The sequence below is a fragment of the Dipodomys merriami genome, unplaced genomic scaffold (assembly GCF_024711535.1).
Source record: "Dipodomys merriami isolate MVZ:Mamm:240054 unplaced genomic scaffold, mDipMer1.0.p SCAF_10, whole genome shotgun sequence".
Classification (NCBI taxonomy): Eukaryota; Metazoa; Chordata; class Mammalia; order Rodentia; family Heteromyidae; genus Dipodomys; species Dipodomys merriami.
Genome location: NW_027202271.1, coordinates 1,550,917 through 1,572,691, shown reverse-complemented (window position 1 = coordinate 1,572,691; position 21,775 = coordinate 1,550,917). Strand labels below are relative to the sequence as shown.

Genomic DNA, 21,775 nt, shown 5'->3' with positions numbered 1-21,775 from the left:
GTTCATAGTTTTGGGTATCTATGATTTGCATGGCTTTGTTAGACACCAGACTTTGGTCCACTTCTATTTAACATTCCTTAAAATAAATCAAGGGCTGTTTCCACTTTGCATGTGGATTAGTGTGCTGGAGGAATGAAGAACTAACCATCATCTAGTGTCCAGGGTGATGGATGGGATTCTAGGCTGGAATGCCTTCATTGATGGTTTTGTTTTTTTCTTTTTTGGTAGCATACAACAGAGCCAGCTCTGGCTGGCTCAGGAAAAATGTCAGTGGCACTAAGGTACCCTATCTATCTCCTAGTATTCAAGAGTTAGAAAGAGAAGCAGGAAGCAGGGCTCCTGACGTCAGAAGTACAGGTTCCTATCTCTCTGGGATAAAGTTGGGTGGGCAACTTACCATTTGGTTTTCACAGGAGGCTCAGCAGCACATCGGCTAGCCAGGGTGATGCCACAGAAGAGCATGGGCACACATGCTGTTGTCCACTGTACGCCATTTCCAGAGGAGGACTAGTTAACACTCCATCCATGGAAGGAAATATCACATGGTCTACTACATGGAAGTGGAGACTTGCTTAACTCTTCACAAAAAGGTCTATTTCTACCACATCATTGAGAAAACAGAAACTTGAGTTTGTAGGTAATAGACATTCTCTCATGGAGCAATGATTTAGCCTACAGGGTATTAGAAAGAACAGGACTAACTACATGTTCAAAGTACTAGGTCTAACCCCCAATCTCACCTTGTCATTATAGGCAAGAAGAAACCTTATCTACTTGATAAACAAATAGAGATCTATGCATCTCCATTCAAAGGCTGGTGACATTAATATGTGAAAATGCTCAGCTCAGAGCAGATACACATCCCATCCACTAATGAAAATACACTACTACACTACAAAGTTTAAAAGTTGTTATGTCACCCAAAAAAAACCCCCTAAATGAACAGGGTGCTAGTGGCTCATACCTGTAATCCAAGACATTTAGGAGGTGGAGATCTGAAGACTATGGTTTGAGGTCAGCCCGGAAAGGAAAATCCATGAGACTCTTATCTCCAAATTAACCAGCAAAAAGGCAGAAGTGGCGCAGAGGCTCAAGATGCAGGGTACCAGCCTTGAGTGACAAAGCTGAAGGAAAGCTTGAGGCTCCAAGTTCAAGTTCTAGTTCTAGCACCCACACACAAAAATTAACCAAAGGGAATAAGAAAAATAACTGTGGTAGTAAAAGGTGGAGGAAGTCTCTTGACGTAAGTCTATGTTCTCTAGTCCTTTGGTAGCCTTGTATGTTTATACCCAGCTAAGTCACATGTGAGCAACTTGTAAAGTTGTCCTATCATTTGTTGACAAAGATGACAAGTGCTTTGTGAACCATGGAGCACAATGGCTTATCTACTAGAGTTGGACTGAATTTAAAGCTTTCTCCTTTACTAAGTTGCAATTCAAGTTAATGACTTGCTTTAAACTTTAATTAAATTTCTAAGAGAAAACCAAGTTGTTTTTAACAGTTAAAGATTCTTGGTAAATATTTCAAGCACTTTGGGGGGGTGTTTGTAAAAGCATCATAATATGTGAGTATTTTTGAGAAAGGAAAATAAGTGAAAAGAAAAGGAAGAATTGGTGGAAAAAAAAGGAATAAGATTAACCAAAGTTTTTGGAGTTCCTTTTTATTACATTGAGAAATCCCAGAAAAGTACAAAGCCCTTGAAATAAGAAGCACTTCAGAAAATAAGATGACATCTGCATACATACATTTCATTGACATTTTGATGTTAAAAATACTCATGATTTTGTATTGAAGCACAATGCTCATGAATTAACATTCTGAAAAGAAAGATTTCATATATTCTGTATTTGAACTGCATTCCCATAAATGTGTTGAGTTCTATTCTCAAAGATTAAGTTTTCAGTTCAACTTAAAACAGAACCAGTCATGGATTAATAGAGCCTTTGCAAAGCAAAACCACAGGAAATAGACCCACTTAGTGAGTTTAATTGATATGTCAGATCATAGCTGAAATTACAATCTTCAGTATTTTATTTGCATGATGTTTTTAGCAGAACAACAAATATACATATAGATACAATTGCAGAAAAGAGGTTAGGGTAATCAGAATTATTATCTATTATATCAGCATTTTATATGCCAGTGGCACAGATAAATAGGTGCTGAAATCCATGCTATTTCTATCCTTAAAATCAAGTAAATACAATTTAGCATTTTCTCAGAAATCATCCTGAAACAATCAAGATCCTTATTCCTTTTGCAAAATACAAAGCAAATGGGGTACTGAAGCCTGCAAAGTTTACACGACTCTACAGCATTGTAAAGTTTACATGACTTCTGAGTTGACACAACTTTACATGATTGTAAAGCTAGTGTGACTTTTGAGAATGTGGCACTTTTTCATTGATTTGGGGTCATACTATACTCTGCTGCTATTACTACTAATGATAAAATAATAGGGTGGGAAGAGAAAACATTGAGAAAATAAATTAGATTCCTTGATAAGTTCCTGTAAATGTTGTTCTGATGTATCCTTGGATGGGAACTAATGCTGGGAGGTGTGAAGAAAGAACAAGAGCATCTTTACACTCACAGCATGTATTTGAGAGGTCAGTGCCAGGCGAGGTGAACACACCATGTCTCTACTCAATGTCACTGGGCTCAGTGGCAATCAGGGCACTCAGCTGTTTCTGTGCGCAGGACAGGAATAGCTCCAAGCTGGACAGGCTTCTTTGGCGAATGACTTGATCAAGCTGTTGATTTGTTTAAAGATAGAAAGAGAGAGAGAGAGAGAGAGAGAGAGAGAGAGAGAGAGAGAGAGAGAGAGAGAGAAAATAAAAAAGACATCTTATAAGAGGTAGAGAATATGATGTCAATGAAAAGTTAGACCAACATTTTCAAATGGGATAATTTAGAAAGCCAAATAAGGCTTTCAATTAGGCAAAAATAAAGTCATTATTTCTGGCCTAGCATCTAACACAAGAGGATGGGTCACCATTCAAAATTTAATAAATCATTTTGAGTGGGGCACCGGTTTCTCACACCTGTAATCTTAGCTACCCAGGAGGTTCAGATCTAAGGATCACAGTTCAATGTCAGCCTAGGCAGGAAAAGTCTGAGAAGACTCATTTCCAATTAACCACCAAAAAGAAAAAAAAAAAAAAGGCTGGAAGTAGTGCTGTGGCTTAAGTTGTAGAGTGCCAGTCTTGAGCAAAAAAGTTCAGGGACAATGGCCAGCCCATGGGTTCAAGATCCAGGACTAGCACAAAAAATTGTTTTAGTAACTGATTTTGATTTACGGGAACACAGATGTTAATATACGAGATCAGAATGAGTTTTAGAAAATGTAGGGGATAAGAATGCTTGATTTAGCTGGATGCTATGGTTCAGGAGTATAATTCTAGCTACTCAGAGGGCTGAGATCTAAGGATTGTGGCTTAAAGCCAGCTTGGGCAGGAAAGTCCATGAGATTCTTCAATTAACCAGCAAAAAGCCAGAAGTAGAGGTATGAATCAAGTGGTAGAGCTCCCGCCTTGCAAAAAAGCTAAAAGACAGCTCACAGACCCTCACAGACCCTCAGTTTAAACCCCAGTACCTATGTACACTACTCTATACTACACACACACACACACACACACACACACACACACACAAATCTAGAATTTTGGATGTTAAAGATAGTATGGATTTAGTATCCAAAAGGAATATTCTTTGAAGAATAGATATGTAAAGATAAAAATGTGACAAGTTTCTATTTAAATATTCTAATTTCTTCTCTTGTTTGTGTTAAAGTCAGATAGGTTAAAGTCATGGTGGCTCATGCCTGGCTAGTGGGAGGCTAGGATCACTGATTGAAGCCAGTCTAGGCAGAAAAGTCTGACTCTTATCTCCAATTAACCACCAAAAAGTTAGAAGTGGAGGTATATCTCAAGTGGTAGAGCAACCAGCCTTAAGGGAAAAGGCTTTGAGTTCAATCTCTAGCATGCACGCACACACGCACACGCACACACACACACACACACACACACACACACACACAAGTCATCTGAATTACTGACTATAAGGTGATATTCACATCAGTTTTGGTTTCATGAAGCTGTCAAGGTTCATTTCTCATCACTTCCTGGGCCTCCCAATTACTCTATGAAGGTAAAAATCCATTCAATGAACACATGCTCAAAAAATGTACATGCAATTTGGTAACGTAGGCTCTCTGTATGGGGAGAGAGGAAGCTTGGCGAATTTCACAGGTCTGCCCAGACGTAGCACGTAAGGCTGAGAGAAGCGAGCGTGATTACGTGACACCAGATTTTTCTTTATGAAGCAAGTACCTCAAGTCTATGTTCCTGGCTAATTCTTGATCTCTAAATATTTCTGTTGTCTAGACAAGACCTTATCCTTTTCCTGAGTCAAGAACAATTCTGGCAAAATATTCAACTGCTTGCCCTCGTTGGAATAGGCCTTAATTCTACATGTGTGGCTTACATGTCAAAATGATCAATATGTACTCATGTGGGAGCTGGTGGCTCAGATCTGTAATCTTGTCAACCCAGGAGGATGAGATCGAGGATCATGGTTCAAAGCCAGCCTGGTAAGACAAATCTGAGCGACTCCAGTTATCTCCAGTTAACCAGCACAAAGCTGGCAGTTAGAGGTATAGCTCAAGTGATGGAGCACCAGCCTTGAGCAAAAACAAAGAACAAGTGAGAGCACAAGGCCTCGAATTCAAATCCCAGTACCAGCACCAAAAAGAAAACACACACACGCATATTTTGTCCTTAGCTAGTATTTCTCAGCCACAAGAATGCAATATGAAGGATACACCTGTCTAAAGAGCAATAAAATGTAATCGGCCTCATTTTAATGCGCTGTTCATTAAAAATAATGTTCATTTTTTAAAACACCTATTTGTGTGTATGTGTGTGTGTTTGTGCTGTTTGCTCAAGGCTGGTGCTTTACCACTTGAGCCATACTTCTACTTCCAGTTTTTTGCTGATTAATTGGAGATAAGAGTCTCATGGATTTTCTTGCTTGAGTTGGCTTTGATCTCAGTTTGTTGGCAGCCTGGATTCTACAGGCATGAGCCACAAGTGCCTAGTGTGATGTATTATTTTTAAAATAAATATACGTGCCCACATACACTTCTTTTCTGTTATATTAAGTACTAAGGGTTTTATCAATAACTGCTGAACTTCTACAAGCAAAATATTCTGATAGTTATGAAAGTATCAGGTTTACTAATATTACTTTTCCAACCTACATTTGTACATAACTTAATTTTATGATCTTGTTTTACAAAAGCTCTATATATAAAGCAGCTATAACTGATATCAGACCAAATTTTCAACCTTGGTGTTAAACTGTGCCAAGCTTCCCTTTCTCATCAGTGAACCTTAATAAAATTGTGATATTATGTGCTGTATTAATGGAGGTTGTCTTGTACCATTGTGTGTGTGTGTGTGTGTGTGTGTGTGTGTGTACACGTGCACTGGTCCTAGTTCTTGGGTTTTTTCACTCAAGGTTGGCATTCTACAACTTGAGTCACACCTCCGCTTCTGGCTTTTTGGTGGTTAATTGGTGCTAATCGTCTTAGGAACTTACTTGCCCAAGCTGGCTTCAAACCTCAATCCTTAGATCTCAGCCTCATAAATAGTTAGGATTACAGACATGATGCACAGCAACCTGGCCTCTAGTACCTGTTTTGTTGCTGCTAACACTCACCCCCCCATAAGGTTTTTCTCTTAAAAGAGTCTTTTGTTCATATTTTCAGGGCGGGATCCCCTGTAGGTAAAGCTGTAGCTTGGTCATGAAATTGCCCTCTCTGGGAATAGTATTGTAAATCATGTGGAAAGGGATTTTGAGGCAATTTCAGGGTAATTAGTGTTACATAAAATACATGTTTAGAACCAGTCAGACTCTGAAAGACCCAGTGCAGTCTGGGCAGTGGTTTGCAGGAAAGCAATGCTAGTGCCTTGACCCTGACCTTGAGAACACTTAGGACTAATGTACTGTGAACTTTTGCTGACTCACCCTTGATGCTCCATCAGGACCCAGCACACTTGTCAAATTATATTCTACATCGATGTTGATAGCTCAAGAATGTCACCATATCAAACAACAACAACAACAACAAAAGAGCTGTGTAACTTTCCATCGAGTACAAGATGAATTACAGATGCTCTTTGAACTAAATGAGACATGAGTATAAAGTATCTTAAACCCCACTGGCCACAACTAAAGGACTGTGCTCTCATTGTTTGTTTTTGTTTAAGATGTCTCAGGGAAGGAAAAGTCTCTGAGCCACCTAAAGGAAGCTGTACATATTTGGGTAGTTGTGCCATTTTATCCTAAACTACCACAGACTCCCCTGGGGAATGGAGAGGCACATTTCTATCTACCATTAAATCTTCTGGACAGAATAAATGACTGTACCCCAGACTCTACTGCATACTCAGTCCTGTGGGACATAACAACTTAGCAACACTGGGCCAGGTAGCCTGGGCCCTCTGGAGGTGCTGTGATTGTTAGTACAGACTAAAAAGTAGTATAGACTTTTTCTTATTAAGCATCACTATGACAACTCAATGAATTTGAGAAGAGTTTTCATCATAACTGTTTTACTTCTCAGAGATCTTGCAAAGTGTCCCGAATAACTACAAACAAAAACAAACCACCAAAAAAGAATGCCCACAGCCAAAGAATTCTAGACAATTCCTCTTTTTTTTTTTTTTTGCCAGAGCTGGGGCTTGAACTCAGGGCCTGGGCACTGTCCCTGAGCTTCTTTTGCTCAAGGCTAGCACTCTACCACTTGAGCCACAGTACTACTTCTGGCTTTTTCTGTTTATATGGTATTGAGGAATCGAACCCAGGGCTTCATGCATGAGGTAAGCACTCTATCACTAAGCCACCTTCCCACCCCCCATTTCCCTTTCTGTTTGATTTTTATACCAATTTAAAGTCAATCTCACTTTGAAGTAGCAATAAAATTCCACAACTTCTCAGGTTCTTATCTTCCTTCCTTCTTTTCCTCTCTTCCTGTTCCTTTTCCCCCTTTCTCTCTCCTCTCTCTCACTTTTTTCTCTTTCTTTCCTTCCTTCCTTCCGTCTTTCTTTTCCTTCCTTCTTTTTCTCCCTTCCCTCCTTTCCTCTTCTCTTCTCTCCTCCTTCCCCCTTAACCTCTCCTCACAAGTCAGTTTGTGAATACAATGCACCTAGATCTATATCAATGTCACCCTTTCCACTGTTCTCCCTCATCTCTCCCAACCCTACACCACCCCCCCTGCCTTTAAGGTACCTGGTCCCATACTGCCTTTAAATTCATTAAATGGAGGAGGGCACTGGTGGTTCATGCCTGTAATCCCAGCTACTCAGGAGGTTGACATCTAAGGATCTCAGTTCAAAGTCAGTTCAGGCATAAAAGTTTGTGAGACTCTTATCTCCAAGAAACTACTGTAATAAAGCTGGAAGTGGAGCTGTGGCTCAAGTAGTAGTGTGCTAGCTAGCCTTGAACATTCAGTGCACGCAGGCACTGAGTTCAAGTTCCAGAACTGGTGGCATGCATGTGTGTGTGTGTGTGTGTGTGTGTGTGTGTGTGTGTGTGTGCATGCCCCCCCCCCCAACTCTGAGACAGCCAGAATGCATGCACCAAGAAAACAAAGCAGATCCCAGGATGAAAGCCACATTTGTTTTTTCTTATTGTAACTCGTACAGCCCAGGTCAGACTTTTGGCTAAGGGTAATGTACAGCTGGCACCATTGGGAAACCTTTAACATGTATTGCCATATTTTATAGGTATTTTTTGTTTGTTTTTGTTTTGCCAATCCTGGGGCTTGAACTCAGGGCCTGCGCACTGTCCCTGAGCTTCTTTTGCTCTCTGCCACTTGAGCCACTGCACCACTTCCAGCCTTTTCTTTCTTTCTTTCTGTTCTTTTCTTTTTTATTTTGTCAGTTGTGAGGCTTGAACTCTGGGCCTGGGCGCTGTCCCTCAGCTCTTCAGCTCAAGGCTAGCACTCTACCACTTGAGCCACAGTACCACTTCTGGCTTTTTCTGCTTATGTGGTGCTGAGATAAAGAACTCAGGGCCTTATGCATGTAAGGCAAGCACTCTACCACTGAGCCACCCTCCCAGCCCTCCAGCCTTTTCTGAGTAGTTTATTGGAGGTAAGCATCTCATGGACTTTTCTGCCTGGGTTGGCTTCAAACTATGATCCTCAGATCTCAAACTCCTTAGTAGCTAGATTACAAGCATGAACCACCAGACTCAAGTAGGGCCTGGCTATATTTTATAGTTTTAATAACTATATAAATGTCACTAAGGAAAAGAGAGGTTATGATTCACCCTAGTAGCAGCGGTGTGTGTGTGACATCTAAGCCTGATTTCTAAGCCCTAGTATCCACTGCCTGCTTAGACAAGAATGCTAGCTATGCCTTAGAGGCATGCACAGTTTCTGGCAGTCACTAACACAAAAACCTAACCTCAGTTCTGAAAGCCCTGTTAGATGCAGCCATGAAGGCATAAGATGTTTTCTCTTTATAAACAGTAGATTCAGCCAGGCTCCCATGGCTCACACCTGTAATTCTAGATACTCAGGAAGCTGAGATCTTAGGATCACGGATGGTTCAAAGCCAGCCTAGGTAGGAAAGTATGGCCAGAAGTGGAGGTGTGGCTCAAGTGGTAAATGCCAGCCTTGAGTGTAAAAGGCTAAGCAAGCGTACAAGGCCTTGAGGTCAAGGTCTAGTACCAGCCTGTGTGTACACCTCCTCCTACCCACAAACTGCCCAAGTACACAAGGCTGAGTGCTGTACAGCTGGTGCATACAATTTCCTATCAGAAACTCTAAATTCTTTGCATCCAAACTGAAGAGTGGAAGAAAAAAAAATGCCGTTCATTACATGGAAGTTATTGTGCACAGATTTATTTGTTCTTTTTAAGAAAAACAGGGCTGCCCTTCATCTTCCAGATTTTATGGCTGACCACTGAAAAAATATGTCTGTCACATTCCAGATCTGATCTGCTGCACCAAAGGGCCAAGTAGAAAACACCATCTTGGTCAATCCTCCTGGATTGATTGGAGGCAGAAATGGAAGAGAAGTTGGAGGCCCTCTCTTCTGGTACGCAAGTGGAGGAGGGCTGTTTTCAGTAAAAAAAAAAAAAAAAAAAGCTAAACTGGGATATTACTGACTGAAGATGGTACAAGCACCTGCTCAAAGATCATATGAAAAACACTTGCCCTCAGTCCTGGATTACAGAAAGGTCTGTTAGTTGCCTCTCCAATGTATATTTTCTTTGTTTCCTCTTACAGTGGAGCTCTGGTTTAATTTTGACAGTAGTGTGCAAGTTCCCAAGGCTAGCCAAAAGAATGTGCAAAGTCACTGGATGGGATCTTCAAGGGAACTCCTTAAAAGTAGGGCTGGTAACATCTGCTCTTCTTCTCTGCCCTGCATTTTTCCTTCTTCCACTGTCATGAATGTGTTTGCTACAGCTTCAGCAGACTTGTTTTTGCCTACTACTGGAAGTCAGAAATAAGATTATAAGGGCTGGGAATGCTTGCCTAGCATGCATGAAGCCCTGAGTTCGATTCCTCAGTGCCACATAAACAGAAAAAGCCGAAAGTGGTGCTATGGCTCAAGTGGCAGAGCACTAGCCTTGAGCAAAAGAAGCTCAGGGATACTGCCCAGGCCCTGAGTTCAAGCCCCAGGACAGGCAAAAAAAATTCTAAAAATAGAAAGTGATAAGAATATAAAAGTACCAAGGCAGAACGAGCCTGAATCCTTTACCATTTCTTTTTGTTTCTGTACTAGCTTTGAACTGTTCACTTCTAGACTTGCCTATGCCATTTTTAGTTTCTATTACAAGGAGACAAATATAAACATCAAAAGATAAAGGAACCAATTTGATACTCTGCATATATCCTATTACAACAGGAATGAACATTTTAGCTTTTCTATTACAAGCTCAAGGATTTGAGGACAAGTTCAAAATGTGAAAACTAATAAAACTGAAACTTTCATAGAGGTAAGATGTTGTAGTTTATGAGCTGAAAAGGTACCAATGGAATCTCATCTCCCCAAGAAGAATCTATATACATCAAAAAGTAAAAATAAAATAATTCTATTGATTAGGTTATACAGATACCTTAATGTATTTGTATACCAGAAAATTTCTATTCCTTATACTGGCAATCACTTTTCTTTCTCCCTATCTTACATTTAAAGACGCCAAATCAACTTAAAATTGTGACTATCATGGATAAAATATGCTAGGAGTTTTGCCCTAGGAAATTCCAAGCTGATTGTGCAGAACAGCTCAGTGAGCAGACATGACCTCATGGCACATAGGAATTCATACTGACTTGCCGACAGATTCGCCCTCATGACTCCATGCTTGTTTTCTGCTGGTGGTAATTTTTTTTTTTTTTTTTTACAGTGCACATATTTTAGGTGGTTACGAATCTCTTCAGAACAAAGATGTCTTTAAATTAATAAATATTTTTTAGGGCTGAATGGATAGCACTAAAACATTCTGATCAAAACCACACAGAACAAGTGATCCCAATAATTAACAGATTATTCGGAACAATAATCTCAGTATTAACTGCTGACACTGAAAGAGATGTTGGCCTACAATGGTCTGAGCACTTCTGAAGAGCCAACAATTCCACAGAAAGCAGATAGTTTTTTTTTGTTTGTTTTTGTTTGTTTTTTGGTGTTGATTCTGGGGCTTGAACTCAGGGCCTGGGTGCTGTCCGAGTTTTGTTTTGTTTTCCTCAAGGCCAGGACTCTACCACTTGCGCCACAGCTCCACTTCAGGCTTCTAGGTGATTAACTGGAGATTCTCATCTCCGACCATCTTATGGACTTTCCTGCTTGGGCTGACTTCAAACCACAATCTTTAGATCTCTGCCTCCTGAGTAACTAGAATTACAGGCGTGAGGCACTGGCACTTGGCTTCAATGTGATTTTTATGGCCCCCCTCCAAAAGCAAATGGGAAAACAGATTCCCACAGAAACACTACCATTACTATAGTCTAACACTTCCTGTTTCCAGACCATATTTTGTAGGTAGATGAGAAAGGTTCAGGAGAAAATCTGGCAAATGTTACTTAAGTTTCTTTTTGAAACCTATCTTTACCTAGCATCATTTGTAACATGGGAGCTAGGAAATAAATCATGTGAGCGGCTACAATCAGTTACAAGCAATCTGATTCCCACCCCCACCCCCCCACTTACAGTCTACTATCTGAAGCAACAAGCAAATGTCTTTTTTTTCTTCAACAAATGACATTATGTCAGGGAATGGAATGATCGAGTAATGTCAATGGTGTGTGGTGAACCAAATGCCGACCAAATTATCATACAGAAATTCCATGTGGATGACTTCTGGCTTCATTTACTGTATAGGTTCATTAGGCTTGGATGAAAGGTAAAGATGTTTTGCTGATCTCTTTTCAGATTTCTCCAAATGAAAGACCCTATAGAGTGCAAAGTCACTGGGAAATACCAAGATAGTTACACAGAGCTGGGCATACATTGAAACCTGCTCACTGTCACCACTCGAAAGGGAAATGTCATCACCTTCTCTTTATACTTAGAGATCCTGCCCTAGTTTCCTTATGAGAATCTAGCAGCCACAGACACACGGTGATATTGCTTTTTACTTCTTCAAAGAAAACAGAAAAGTGGATGAATGTTTCAAATGGTAGAGTACCAGCCTTGGGCAAAAACTCAAGTGAGAGTGAGAGGCCCTGAATTCAAACCCCAGTACCAACACACACATATGGGGGGGGGCAGTGAAGAGGAGGGGAGAAGGGGAGGAAAGGGGGAGAGAAGGTTTGCTGATAGCCAGTATATGCAAGTATTCAAACTTGAGGTGGGGGGGGGAGACAAGGGATGGATAGCTTTGATCCTCAGACACATGAGGAGAGGCTATGTTCTGAAGAAAGGAAGTGCTTTGGGACTCATCCAGGAGGAGACAGGACAGTAGAAGAGCAAGGAGCAAATCACAGGCATCAGAGAAGGAAGACATACAATGCTCCAGAGCCCTACCTGGCTCCTTGAAGAGGGGAAGGCTTGTCAGCTTTTGATGAAGCTGTGGGCTTTGGGGCAAGCCTGCTCTATACCTCCCAGAAATGTGGGGATGGGGGAGACAGAGACCAGCTGAGCCCCAGTGTGGGCATGGCACATGGACGGATTGAAATTTTTAACACATTGAACAATGAGGGGAGGATACACCTGGCGACGCTGAAGGAGGAGGACAGAAAGGCTCCTGCAGTACCAGTATGAGTCTCACCCTTGTGGTCCCACCTAATACTTGTTATCTCTCCACTCTCCCCTCTCATGCTGGCCCTAGTGAACTCAGGGCCCTAAGCGCTGTCCCTGGGTTTTTGTTCAAGTCTGGCATTCTACCACTTGAGCCACACTTCCACTGCTGGATTTTTGGTGGTTAATTGGAGATCTGAATCTCATGGACTTTCTTGCCCAGGATAGCTTGGGACCAGCAACCCTCAGATCTCAGCCTCCTGAGTAGCTAGCTCTACAGGTGTGAGCCACTGGTGCCTGGCCCAGTCACATCTCTTGGCATAGCCCATGTGTTCGTGTTTTGTCTATAGAGGCTGGAACCCAATCAGCTCTACCTGTTAGGGAAGCTAGGCACTTTCCACGAGTTCCTAAGAGAGTAGGTCTGGCCTGCTGAGAGGTGCAGCCCCACCCCTCTGATGCTGCTGTTTATAACAACCACAGACTTAAAAAAAATCATGTGTGCATCCACCTAGTCTTCCAAAGCGGTGCCCATGTCAACTATGGCCCAGGGGAGCCCCAGCTGGGATGAATTACTTCATCCCTCAGACAGACCCAGCACTAACCACCGAGGATGGCTCAGTCAGTTCTCTGTGGCCAGTGTGGCCATGGGTCAGAAAAGCTCAGCAGGTATCTGTATTTCTCAGTGAGAAATACAGAATGTTTTCTTTTTTAAAAAAAGCTCTTTATTTCCCAAGTGACCCTCACTCTTCTGTAGTAACTCCACTGCGCTCTCTCATATTGTTATGTCCACCACTGCCTCTCCTTTGCCTCTACCCCATATTCTTTTATTCCTCAGTTTTCAATTATTACACTTTTTTTTTTTTTTGTCAGTTGTGGGGCTTGAAATCTGGGCCTGGGCACTGTCCCTCAGCTCTTCAGATCAAGGTTAGCAGTATACCACTTGAGCCACAGAGCCACTTCTGGTTTTCTGGTATTTATTGGAGATAAAGAGTCCTGCAGACTTTTCCTGTTGGGCTGGCTTTAAAACGTGATCCTCAGATCTCAGCCTCCTTAGTAGCTAGGATTACAGGCGCGAGCCACCAGCTCCTGGCAATTATTACACTTTCAAGCACTGTCAAACTCCCAGATGATCCCTGAGTAGCTAGAACAGCTCTGCTCCCGCACAGCCTCACTGGGAAGATGGTTAAGGTTTCCAGCTGTTTCCATTTCTTACTTCATACACACAGACTTTGTTATTGAGTTGGCTCTCTCACATCAGAGAGGAAGAGAAACTTTTCTCAACAGGTGCACATATCACAGAATAGAAATATAAATGTGAAAATGCAAGGTGTTGAGACCCCTCCAAAAACATCACAGCAACTCAACAACTACAACCAAAATAATGAATGTGCTGAAATGCCATAGAGGGGTGGCTAAGCAGAAATGTCATTGTGATAAAGAAATCAGATAACAAAACATAGTGGACAACATTATCTGCAGACAAGATCAAGAGGAAAGAATATCAAGATTGAGGAAACACTCCCTTCAGATAGCTAACAAAGAAAAAAATGAAAAACTAACACAACAACATACAAGAACTCTGGGACACAAAAAGATCAGACTATGAAATCACAAGGTGGATGGATGAAGATGAAATGTAAAATAAAGCCAGTGATATGACGAGGAAAGCTACCATTAAGTTTTGGTCATTATTTTTCCCCCTAGAGTTTGAACTCAGGGCCTGGATGCTGTCCCCTGAGCTTCTGTGCTCATGGCTACTGCTCTATCACGTTAGCCACAGCTCCAGTTCCAACTTTTTGGTGGTTAACTGGAGAGTCTCATCCTTCTTACAACTATTTAAAGATAACATACATATATATGTACACACACATATATATGTACACACACATATATATGTACACACATATATACACACATACAAGTATATGTATATTATACAATTTTTCCTTTGAAAAACAGAGAACTTTTACATTATGCCTTCTTTCCTTTAGTATTCATCCTTTCGGTCTATCATTTGAAAAATTTTTTTAAAATAAATCTTAGGCATAAAGCCCATAGTGATCATTTCATTCTATACCTCTGAAGTGGATATATGTATTTTAAAATTAAAGAAGTAATTCCTATAATCAGAATTCTATTGATCCCTTATTAAGGATTAAAATAATTTGAGTCCTACACAAGAGATTCAGCTATTGTATTCAAGACTACTTAATTCATAAGATTTTTAAGTATTTTACTAGACACATCAGCACTGTTTGGTAAAATATGCATGCCTTAATCTAAATAATTTCTTTTTACCCTCTTTTCTGGCTACACATTTTTTCCATTTCACCTAAGAGTCTCTGTTTTGCTCATTTTGCTCTAGCCATCCACCATGTTTTCCTTCAATCTTTCTCCTACTTCATTCTAACTTTCTTTTCTTCTTTCCTTCTCTCTCTCCTCTTTCTTTTTGTGCCAAGCTGGGACTTGAACCACAGGGCCTTGACACTGTCCCTTAGCATTTCTGCTCAAGGGTGGCACACCTCCATTTTTGGCTTTTTGCTGGTTATTCAGAGATAAAAGTATAATGGACTATCCTGATCAGGCTGGCTTCAAACTGCACTCTTCAGATTTCAGCTTTTTGAGTAGCTAGGATTACAGATGTGCCTGAGTTCAAGCTCTGGTATACTGGCACCAAAAAACAAAACAGAAACAGAAATACCCAAGGCCCTGGGCACTGTCCTTGAGCTTCTGTGCTCACAGCTAGCATTCTATCACTTGAGCCACAGCTCCACTTTTGATACTTTGGTGGTTAACTGGAGATAAACTTGCTTTCCCTGGTTAACTTTGAACTGTGATCCTCATATCTCAGCCTCCTGAGTAGCTAGGATTACAGGTCTGAGCTACTGGCACCCAACTTTTTATTTTCTTTCATAAACTCAGGATCTGATCCTTTGTTCAGAGGTGGGGCCTCTGCCACTTGAACCACACCTCTATACCTTCTATCTGTGATTTGTATTCGGGAAGAATTTTAGTCTTTATAGAACTCAAAAAACATCAGAATACACAAACTGGAGAAACAATGTAGACAGAAGACTAAGTCTTGTGGATAAGAATGGATTCCCATGCCAGGGTGACTGCTCAGAACCACTTTGATAACTGGTTTGGGATAGGGCTTATCTTCTTAAACTGACTCTACTCAAGAATACATCACCTGTGTCTCCCTGAAAATATGTGCCCTTGTGTATATATTTCTTTCGCCAGGGTCTGCAGTGTCTCCCTTCTGAGTTCACAGAAAGCCTCTTCTTAATCCTGGGATTTGCACTGCTGTGGGCCAAGCTGTGTAAAATGCTCCTAAATCCTCACTATGAATGCTTCTCTAATTCTCCTAAGCTCCATGCAGACTTGGTGAATCACAGGAGGCTGAGCTGAAAACCTGCTGACCCGGACATCACTGTGCCTCACAGGTGCCACTGGCCAGCATCCTCTCAAGCATGGCATGACTCAAGGGGAAACTGAGACTCCACTCTGTACCTGTCTAACGTTCTAATGTCAAACTGTGAGCTAAGAAAAAAAAAAAACCGTGGAAGTAGTGGATGTATTAAAAAAATACACCCAGCTGGGCACTGATGCTCATGCCTGTAATACTCAGGAGACTGAAATCTGAGGACTGCAGTTCAAAGCCAGCTTGGGCTGGAAAGTCTGTGAGACTTAGCTCCAGTGAAACAGCAGAAAACCAGAAGTGGAGCTTGGTTCAAGGTCTAGAGCACCAGAGAAAGAGCTAAGGGACATCACCAAAACACTGGTGCAAGCCTTAGTACTTGTACAAAAATAAAGTATAATTGTGACTTACAAACAGAATGAGCTAGCACCAGTGGCTCACACCAGTAATCCTAGCTACTTAGAAGGCTGAAATCTGAGGATTATAGTTTGAAGCCAGCTTGTGCAGGAAAGCTGGAAGTGGAACTGTGGCTCAAGTAGTAGAATGCTATATAGCTTGAGCACAAAAGCTCATAGACAATGCCTAGGCTCTGAGGTTAAGCCCCAGGATAAGCGCATGCATGCCTGCAAGTGCATGCGTACACACACACACACACACACACACACACACACACACACACACACTCACTCACTCCCCCCCCCCCGCAAAAAAAACACACAAGGAAAAAGGCAATATAAGACATCTTTTTATGCATTAGCTTTTCTATTAAAAAAAGACTCCAGTCTGTGGGAACTAATCTTTTCAGTAATGCACTATTTGTCGATTATCTGTTCACAAATAGTTTCCTTTATTACTACCTGATCCAGTGAGTTCACAAGCTCTTTGGGGATGGGATTCAGACTTGGGAGAGCCACACAGTCGCTGCCAGTGTGACTCTGCTGTTGTGACACTGATGCAGCCTCAAGAAGTACACCAATGAATGAATGTGGCCACAATTCAACCCAACTTCACTTTACACTAGATAGCACATTGGAATCAGCCCTTTTTCATCCTTTGCTAAGTTAGGGTTTATTCTACAATGTGTCTGCCAGTGCTAGCCTAGTACTAGCTGAACCTACTCAATGTCATTATCATGCTGGCAAGGGTAAATGGCACCAAAAAATACAGAGATGACATGAATTAGGTTCTCTACGAGAATATACTCATGGCTCCTCTGCTTCTAACCCATATTGCACTTGCCCCTCAAAATCAGATTCCACAGTGAGCTTTTTATTGACTTAAGAGAGTTTTTCCTTAGGGAAAGGAACAATAACAAAACTCACAAGAAATTACTATCATTATTTTTTGTGTGGCCCTGGGTGCTGTCCCTGGGCTTTAGTGCTATTCCATTTGAACCACAGCTCCACTTCTGGCTCTTTGGTAGTTTATTGAAGATGAGCGTCTCACAGACTTTCCTGCCTGAGCTGGCTCTGAACTGTGGTCCTCAGATCTCAGACTCCTGAGTAGCCAGGATTACAGGTATGAGCTGTTGGCACTTAGTGAAGAAATTAGTATTGATGGAGAAGCATCAACCTTGGTACTTAGTATGGAACCTTTCCCCTTGCTAGTGACTGGAGAAGCAAGGCACATTCACAAAGGCCTCTGGAATCACAAAGCTGGGTTGACGACTAGGCAAAAAAGGCTGACAGTGGGACTTTCAGAAACTAGTTAACAGTGAAATACAGACTCCCATCTTTTTTTTGGGGGGGCAGTGGGGGGTTAGTTATGGGGCTTGAAGTCAGGGCCTGGGCACTGTTCCTGAGTTCTTTTGCTCAAGGCTAGCACTCTACCACTTGAGCCACAGCGCCACTTCTAGTTTTCTGGTGGTTAACTGGAGATAAAGAGTCTCACAGACTTTCCTTTTGGGGCTTGCTTTGAACTGCAACCCTCAGATCTCAGCCTTCTAAGTAGCTAGGATTACAGGTATGAGCCTCTGGTGCATGTGCACAGGTGATTTTTTAATGTCATCCAGAGTCATTCTGTACAATAACACAAGTTCCCTCTATTGCAATCATGATGCGATGTCCTAGGGTGCCTTAGAATCAAGAACCTTTTATGCTTTTTCTTTTAGCTGAAAAATCATAATCACTTCTCAATGACAAGCATCACTTGTGATTATTTTGGAGACAAGAATTTGCTAGTAGTATAGGATGGTCCACAACGAGCCATATCAACATAAAACTGACCTATGAGACACAGACCTGGTAGAGGGGTCAGCCATGAAAGAAAGCAATTCAACACACACACACACACACACACACACACACACACACACACACACACACACACACACACACACACACACACACACACACACACACACACACACACACACACACACACACCTTCCTTCAGACTGTACTGGAAAGAGGAGAGGTTACTGGTGCTTACTTCTTGCTGTTACACACACACACACACACACACACACACACACACACACACACACACACACACACACACTTCCTTCAGACTGCACTGGAAAGAGGAGAGGTTACTGGTGCTTACTTCTTGCTGTTACCCTCTATTTACTGGGTGCCTTCAAAACATCAAGGACTGCCATATGCATGGGGAACCCATGGCTCTTTTAAGGGGCTTCATTCTCTTAGGGAATAAGGGGAAATACAATTGTCATTTGAAATAGTAAATGATCTCAGTTACTGATTAAGTACTATTACAAAAAGAAGGCCGGGTTGGGAGAAGGAGCTGAGGGCTTAAAATTCTAGCTATTCAGGAGGTTTGAAGCACACTCAGGCGGAAAGTCCTTCAGACTCATCTCCAATTCACCAACAAAAAACTGGAAGTGGAGCTGTGGCTCAAGTAGCAAGAGTGCCAGCCTTGAGTGAAAAAGCTAAGGGACAGCACCTAGGACCTGAGTTTAAGCCCTGGTACTGTCACTTAAAAAAAGGGAATTCCTTGTGTTTGACTGCTTGAGTGGGGGAGTTGGTCTTTTCTACAGTAAAGCAGTGATTCTTTGTGGTTTTCAAGTCTGCAAGCTTTTGGTTTTGAACTTACACCTTTGGATCTCCTGGTTCTCAGGCCTTCCCACTTTGATTGGAAAAGTAATACATAATATGTGTCAGCACAGGATTGGCTCTGTTGCCCTAGAGAACCTAACACTACTATTAGTTCTGCTAAAATTGATTTGAAAAGACATGCATGTTAAGTAAAGGGCATAAAAGGCATTCAGGGAAATCATAGAAGGAAACACAATTGCTACTTCCAGTGCTTCCATACCCTTTCCAATGTCAGGACACTGGTCCCTGCACCTGCTGGTATGACCATCTCAGATGAGCACTGATAGATTGACAAACACAACTATTACCAGTCTGGAACTAGAGGAACTCTTGTACCACACATACAGATTTTAAATATCTGTAAAAACAATACTTCTTCACCAAATAAGAGTCTTGAGACATACAAATTACTATATTAATGCTTGCTTAGAAGAACTATAAATTCTAATTTCTCCCTTTTTTTCCTTCCCTTGTTCCTGTAATTCTCAGCTTTGAAGAAAAATCCAGGTGTTTATATTTGCATAGTAGCCAGCTAGCCATCATATATACTTTTCTATATAATGGATAGCTTATAATATATATATATATATAAATATTATAAGCATTTATACCAATGACATATTAAATTCTTATTTATTTATTTGTTTGTTTATTTAGTGATGGTCCTGGGACCTGAATTCAGGGCTTGGGCACTGTCTCTAAGCTTCTTTGCTTAATACTAGTTCTCTAACACTTGAGCCACAGCTCTACTTCTGGCTTTTTGGCCAGTTAATTGAAGATAAGAGTCCCATGGGCTTTCCTCCTTGGACTGGCTTCAAACTGCAAAGTTCAGATCTTAGCCTCTTAAGTAGCTAGGATTACAGGTATAAGCCACCCTTGCCCAGCTGAATTCTCTTATTTTTAAGAGCATTTAAAATAAAAAGGCAAGTAAGACAGTAGGTCATTCATATCTGGCAATAAGCTCTAGGAAACTCTGATGTAGGTCACACTGCTACATAGAGACTGGCATCCCACTGCTGCTTGAAGATGACACTTAATAGCCCTTCTGCTTTGTAAGAAGGTATGTACATGCCAACATCTCCATGTTTATTTCCATCTTCACACCTGGCTTCCAGACTGATACCATGATCATCCAGCTTGGAGAGTGTTGTACATACTAAGAGAAGAAGAAGAAAAGACTATGGCTTTGAGGAATTATGGGAACCTATTCCATAGGACTAAGATGTGGCGAGAGATGTGGAAAAGAGTGCTGACTGAAGGATGGAGTGTCTACTGATGGAGTATTCTCTCACAGGATGGAGCACCCTCTGAAGGCCATGTAAGGCATTGCTGGGTATCAGCTGAAATCCTTGTGCAGCTGGATCATGACACTCCCTCCCCTCCCCCCACTTCAGTCAATCTTGCTTCCTACTCTGGTACATCTTGCTCCTGTGGGCACTCCTGGGTAAGTCAAACTGCACATTCATTTCCCTCTCTGTGAGAGTATCTGACAGAGTCACTGGTAAGGCTGTTCTATGATCAGCTGAGAGTCAGATTTCACTAGGGCACATACAAGACACAGATGGTCAGTGAGGAAGTGAGCAGAACTTCCTGCTAGGTGGTATGCCTCCATTCTTGCAGGGAAGACAGGCAGAAGACAGGGAAAACATTGGTGGGGAGGGGTAGAAAGGGAGAGCATAGTCTGTATGGGTAGCTTTGTAATGCAGAGCTATTGGAGAAGATGGTCAGTGCTTGTGGAAATGGCCATTTGGGTTGTCACAGCTAGGGAGTGTTTACTGGGTAAGCGCCACATGCTGCTAAATATCTTACAATGACTCTACAGCCCCCAAAATACAGAACCAGCTTATGTCTATGTCAATGATGCTGAGGATAAGAAACCCGGCTTAGCATCAACTGGGCACATTAGACTCCTCTTGTTTTATTCCATGGATTGGGATGGTAAGTATTTCTGCATGGCAGGCACTTCCCCACTTCATCTCTTCCCTACAAGCCATGAGGATCCCAGTTAGTTTCTAAATATTTATTTGCAGGCTGAAATCATCCCTTAGGTTAAGAAATAAAACCATGAGCCAGGCGCAGATGACTAACACCTCTAATTCCAGCTGCTTGGAAGCTGAGGATCATGGTTCAAAACCAGCCCAGGCAGAAAACTCTTTATCTCCAATAAATCAGCCAAATTCTGGAAGCGGAGCTGTGGCTCAACTGGTAGAGTGCTAGTCTTGAGCAAAAACACTAAAGGACAGCTCTAGGACCTGAGTTCAGGTCTCAGTATGGCACAAAATGAAAAATGAAACAGCAGCAAAAAAAACCCCAAATACCTACTTGTCAAGAGGAAGGAATGGCATCAACTTGTTAGAAATGGTCTTTTTCAAGTGTGGACTCTTGTCATTTTTTTGGTATGACAAGGGATAAATTATTTACCTAACATTTCTCAAAGCTTCAGTTTTCTTACCTGTAAAATGAGGATTACCAAAGTATCAAATATGAGGTCTGTAATAGAGATTAAATAAGAAAATGTGCAGAAAGCACAATGACTGGCAAACCACACCAGTCAAATACCCAGTAGCTGTATTAAACATCTCTTGCCTTTGGCTACTGGTATTTATTTCTTCTTTCTAATGACACCTTGAGTTTCATTTGAGTAATTATTTCTTGCTCTTTGGACTGCAATTAAGAATCCTGTTCACCTTAACCAAGGGGCAGACAAGTAACTCAAACTAATCCAATTAGATGTCCCTTTCCTGGAATTTATATATCGAGTGGGGAAGAAATGAATGGTTAGTTTTGTCCAGTTTTAGTAATGGTACCCCTAACCAATCTACTTTTCATTATGAGAGATCATTGTTAACATCGAGGATACTCTGAGTTTCTAAAGACAATTTGCTTCTTGGGCACACAGCCTTTGATCTATCCATCCATCCATCCCTCTCCTCTCTCTCTCTCTCTCTCTCTCTCTCTCTGTTTTCCTCTGTATGAGTACTGGGACTTGAAACCAGGGCCTCATCTGGATTGACTATTTTGTTCAGGGCTGATGCTCTACCACT

General features: G+C 41.5%; 1 protein-coding gene across 11 annotated transcripts in view; it reads right to left on the bottom strand.

Moving 5' to 3' along the window:
• Positions 1-1,644: 1,644 nt before the first annotated feature.
• Ccdc91 (coiled-coil domain containing 91) overlaps positions 1,645-21,775 on the bottom strand; it is a 200,792-nt gene continuing 180,661 nt past the window's right edge. For all 11 annotated transcript variants that reach the window (XM_070038098.1, XM_070038163.1, XM_070038179.1 and 8 more), the window contains one exon: positions 1,645-2,753. In XM_070038098.1, the coding sequence (XP_069894199.1) occupies positions 2,643-2,753 (111 nt within the window). In that variant the 3' untranslated portion in view covers positions 1,645-2,642. The remainder of the gene's footprint in view (positions 2,754-21,775) is intronic.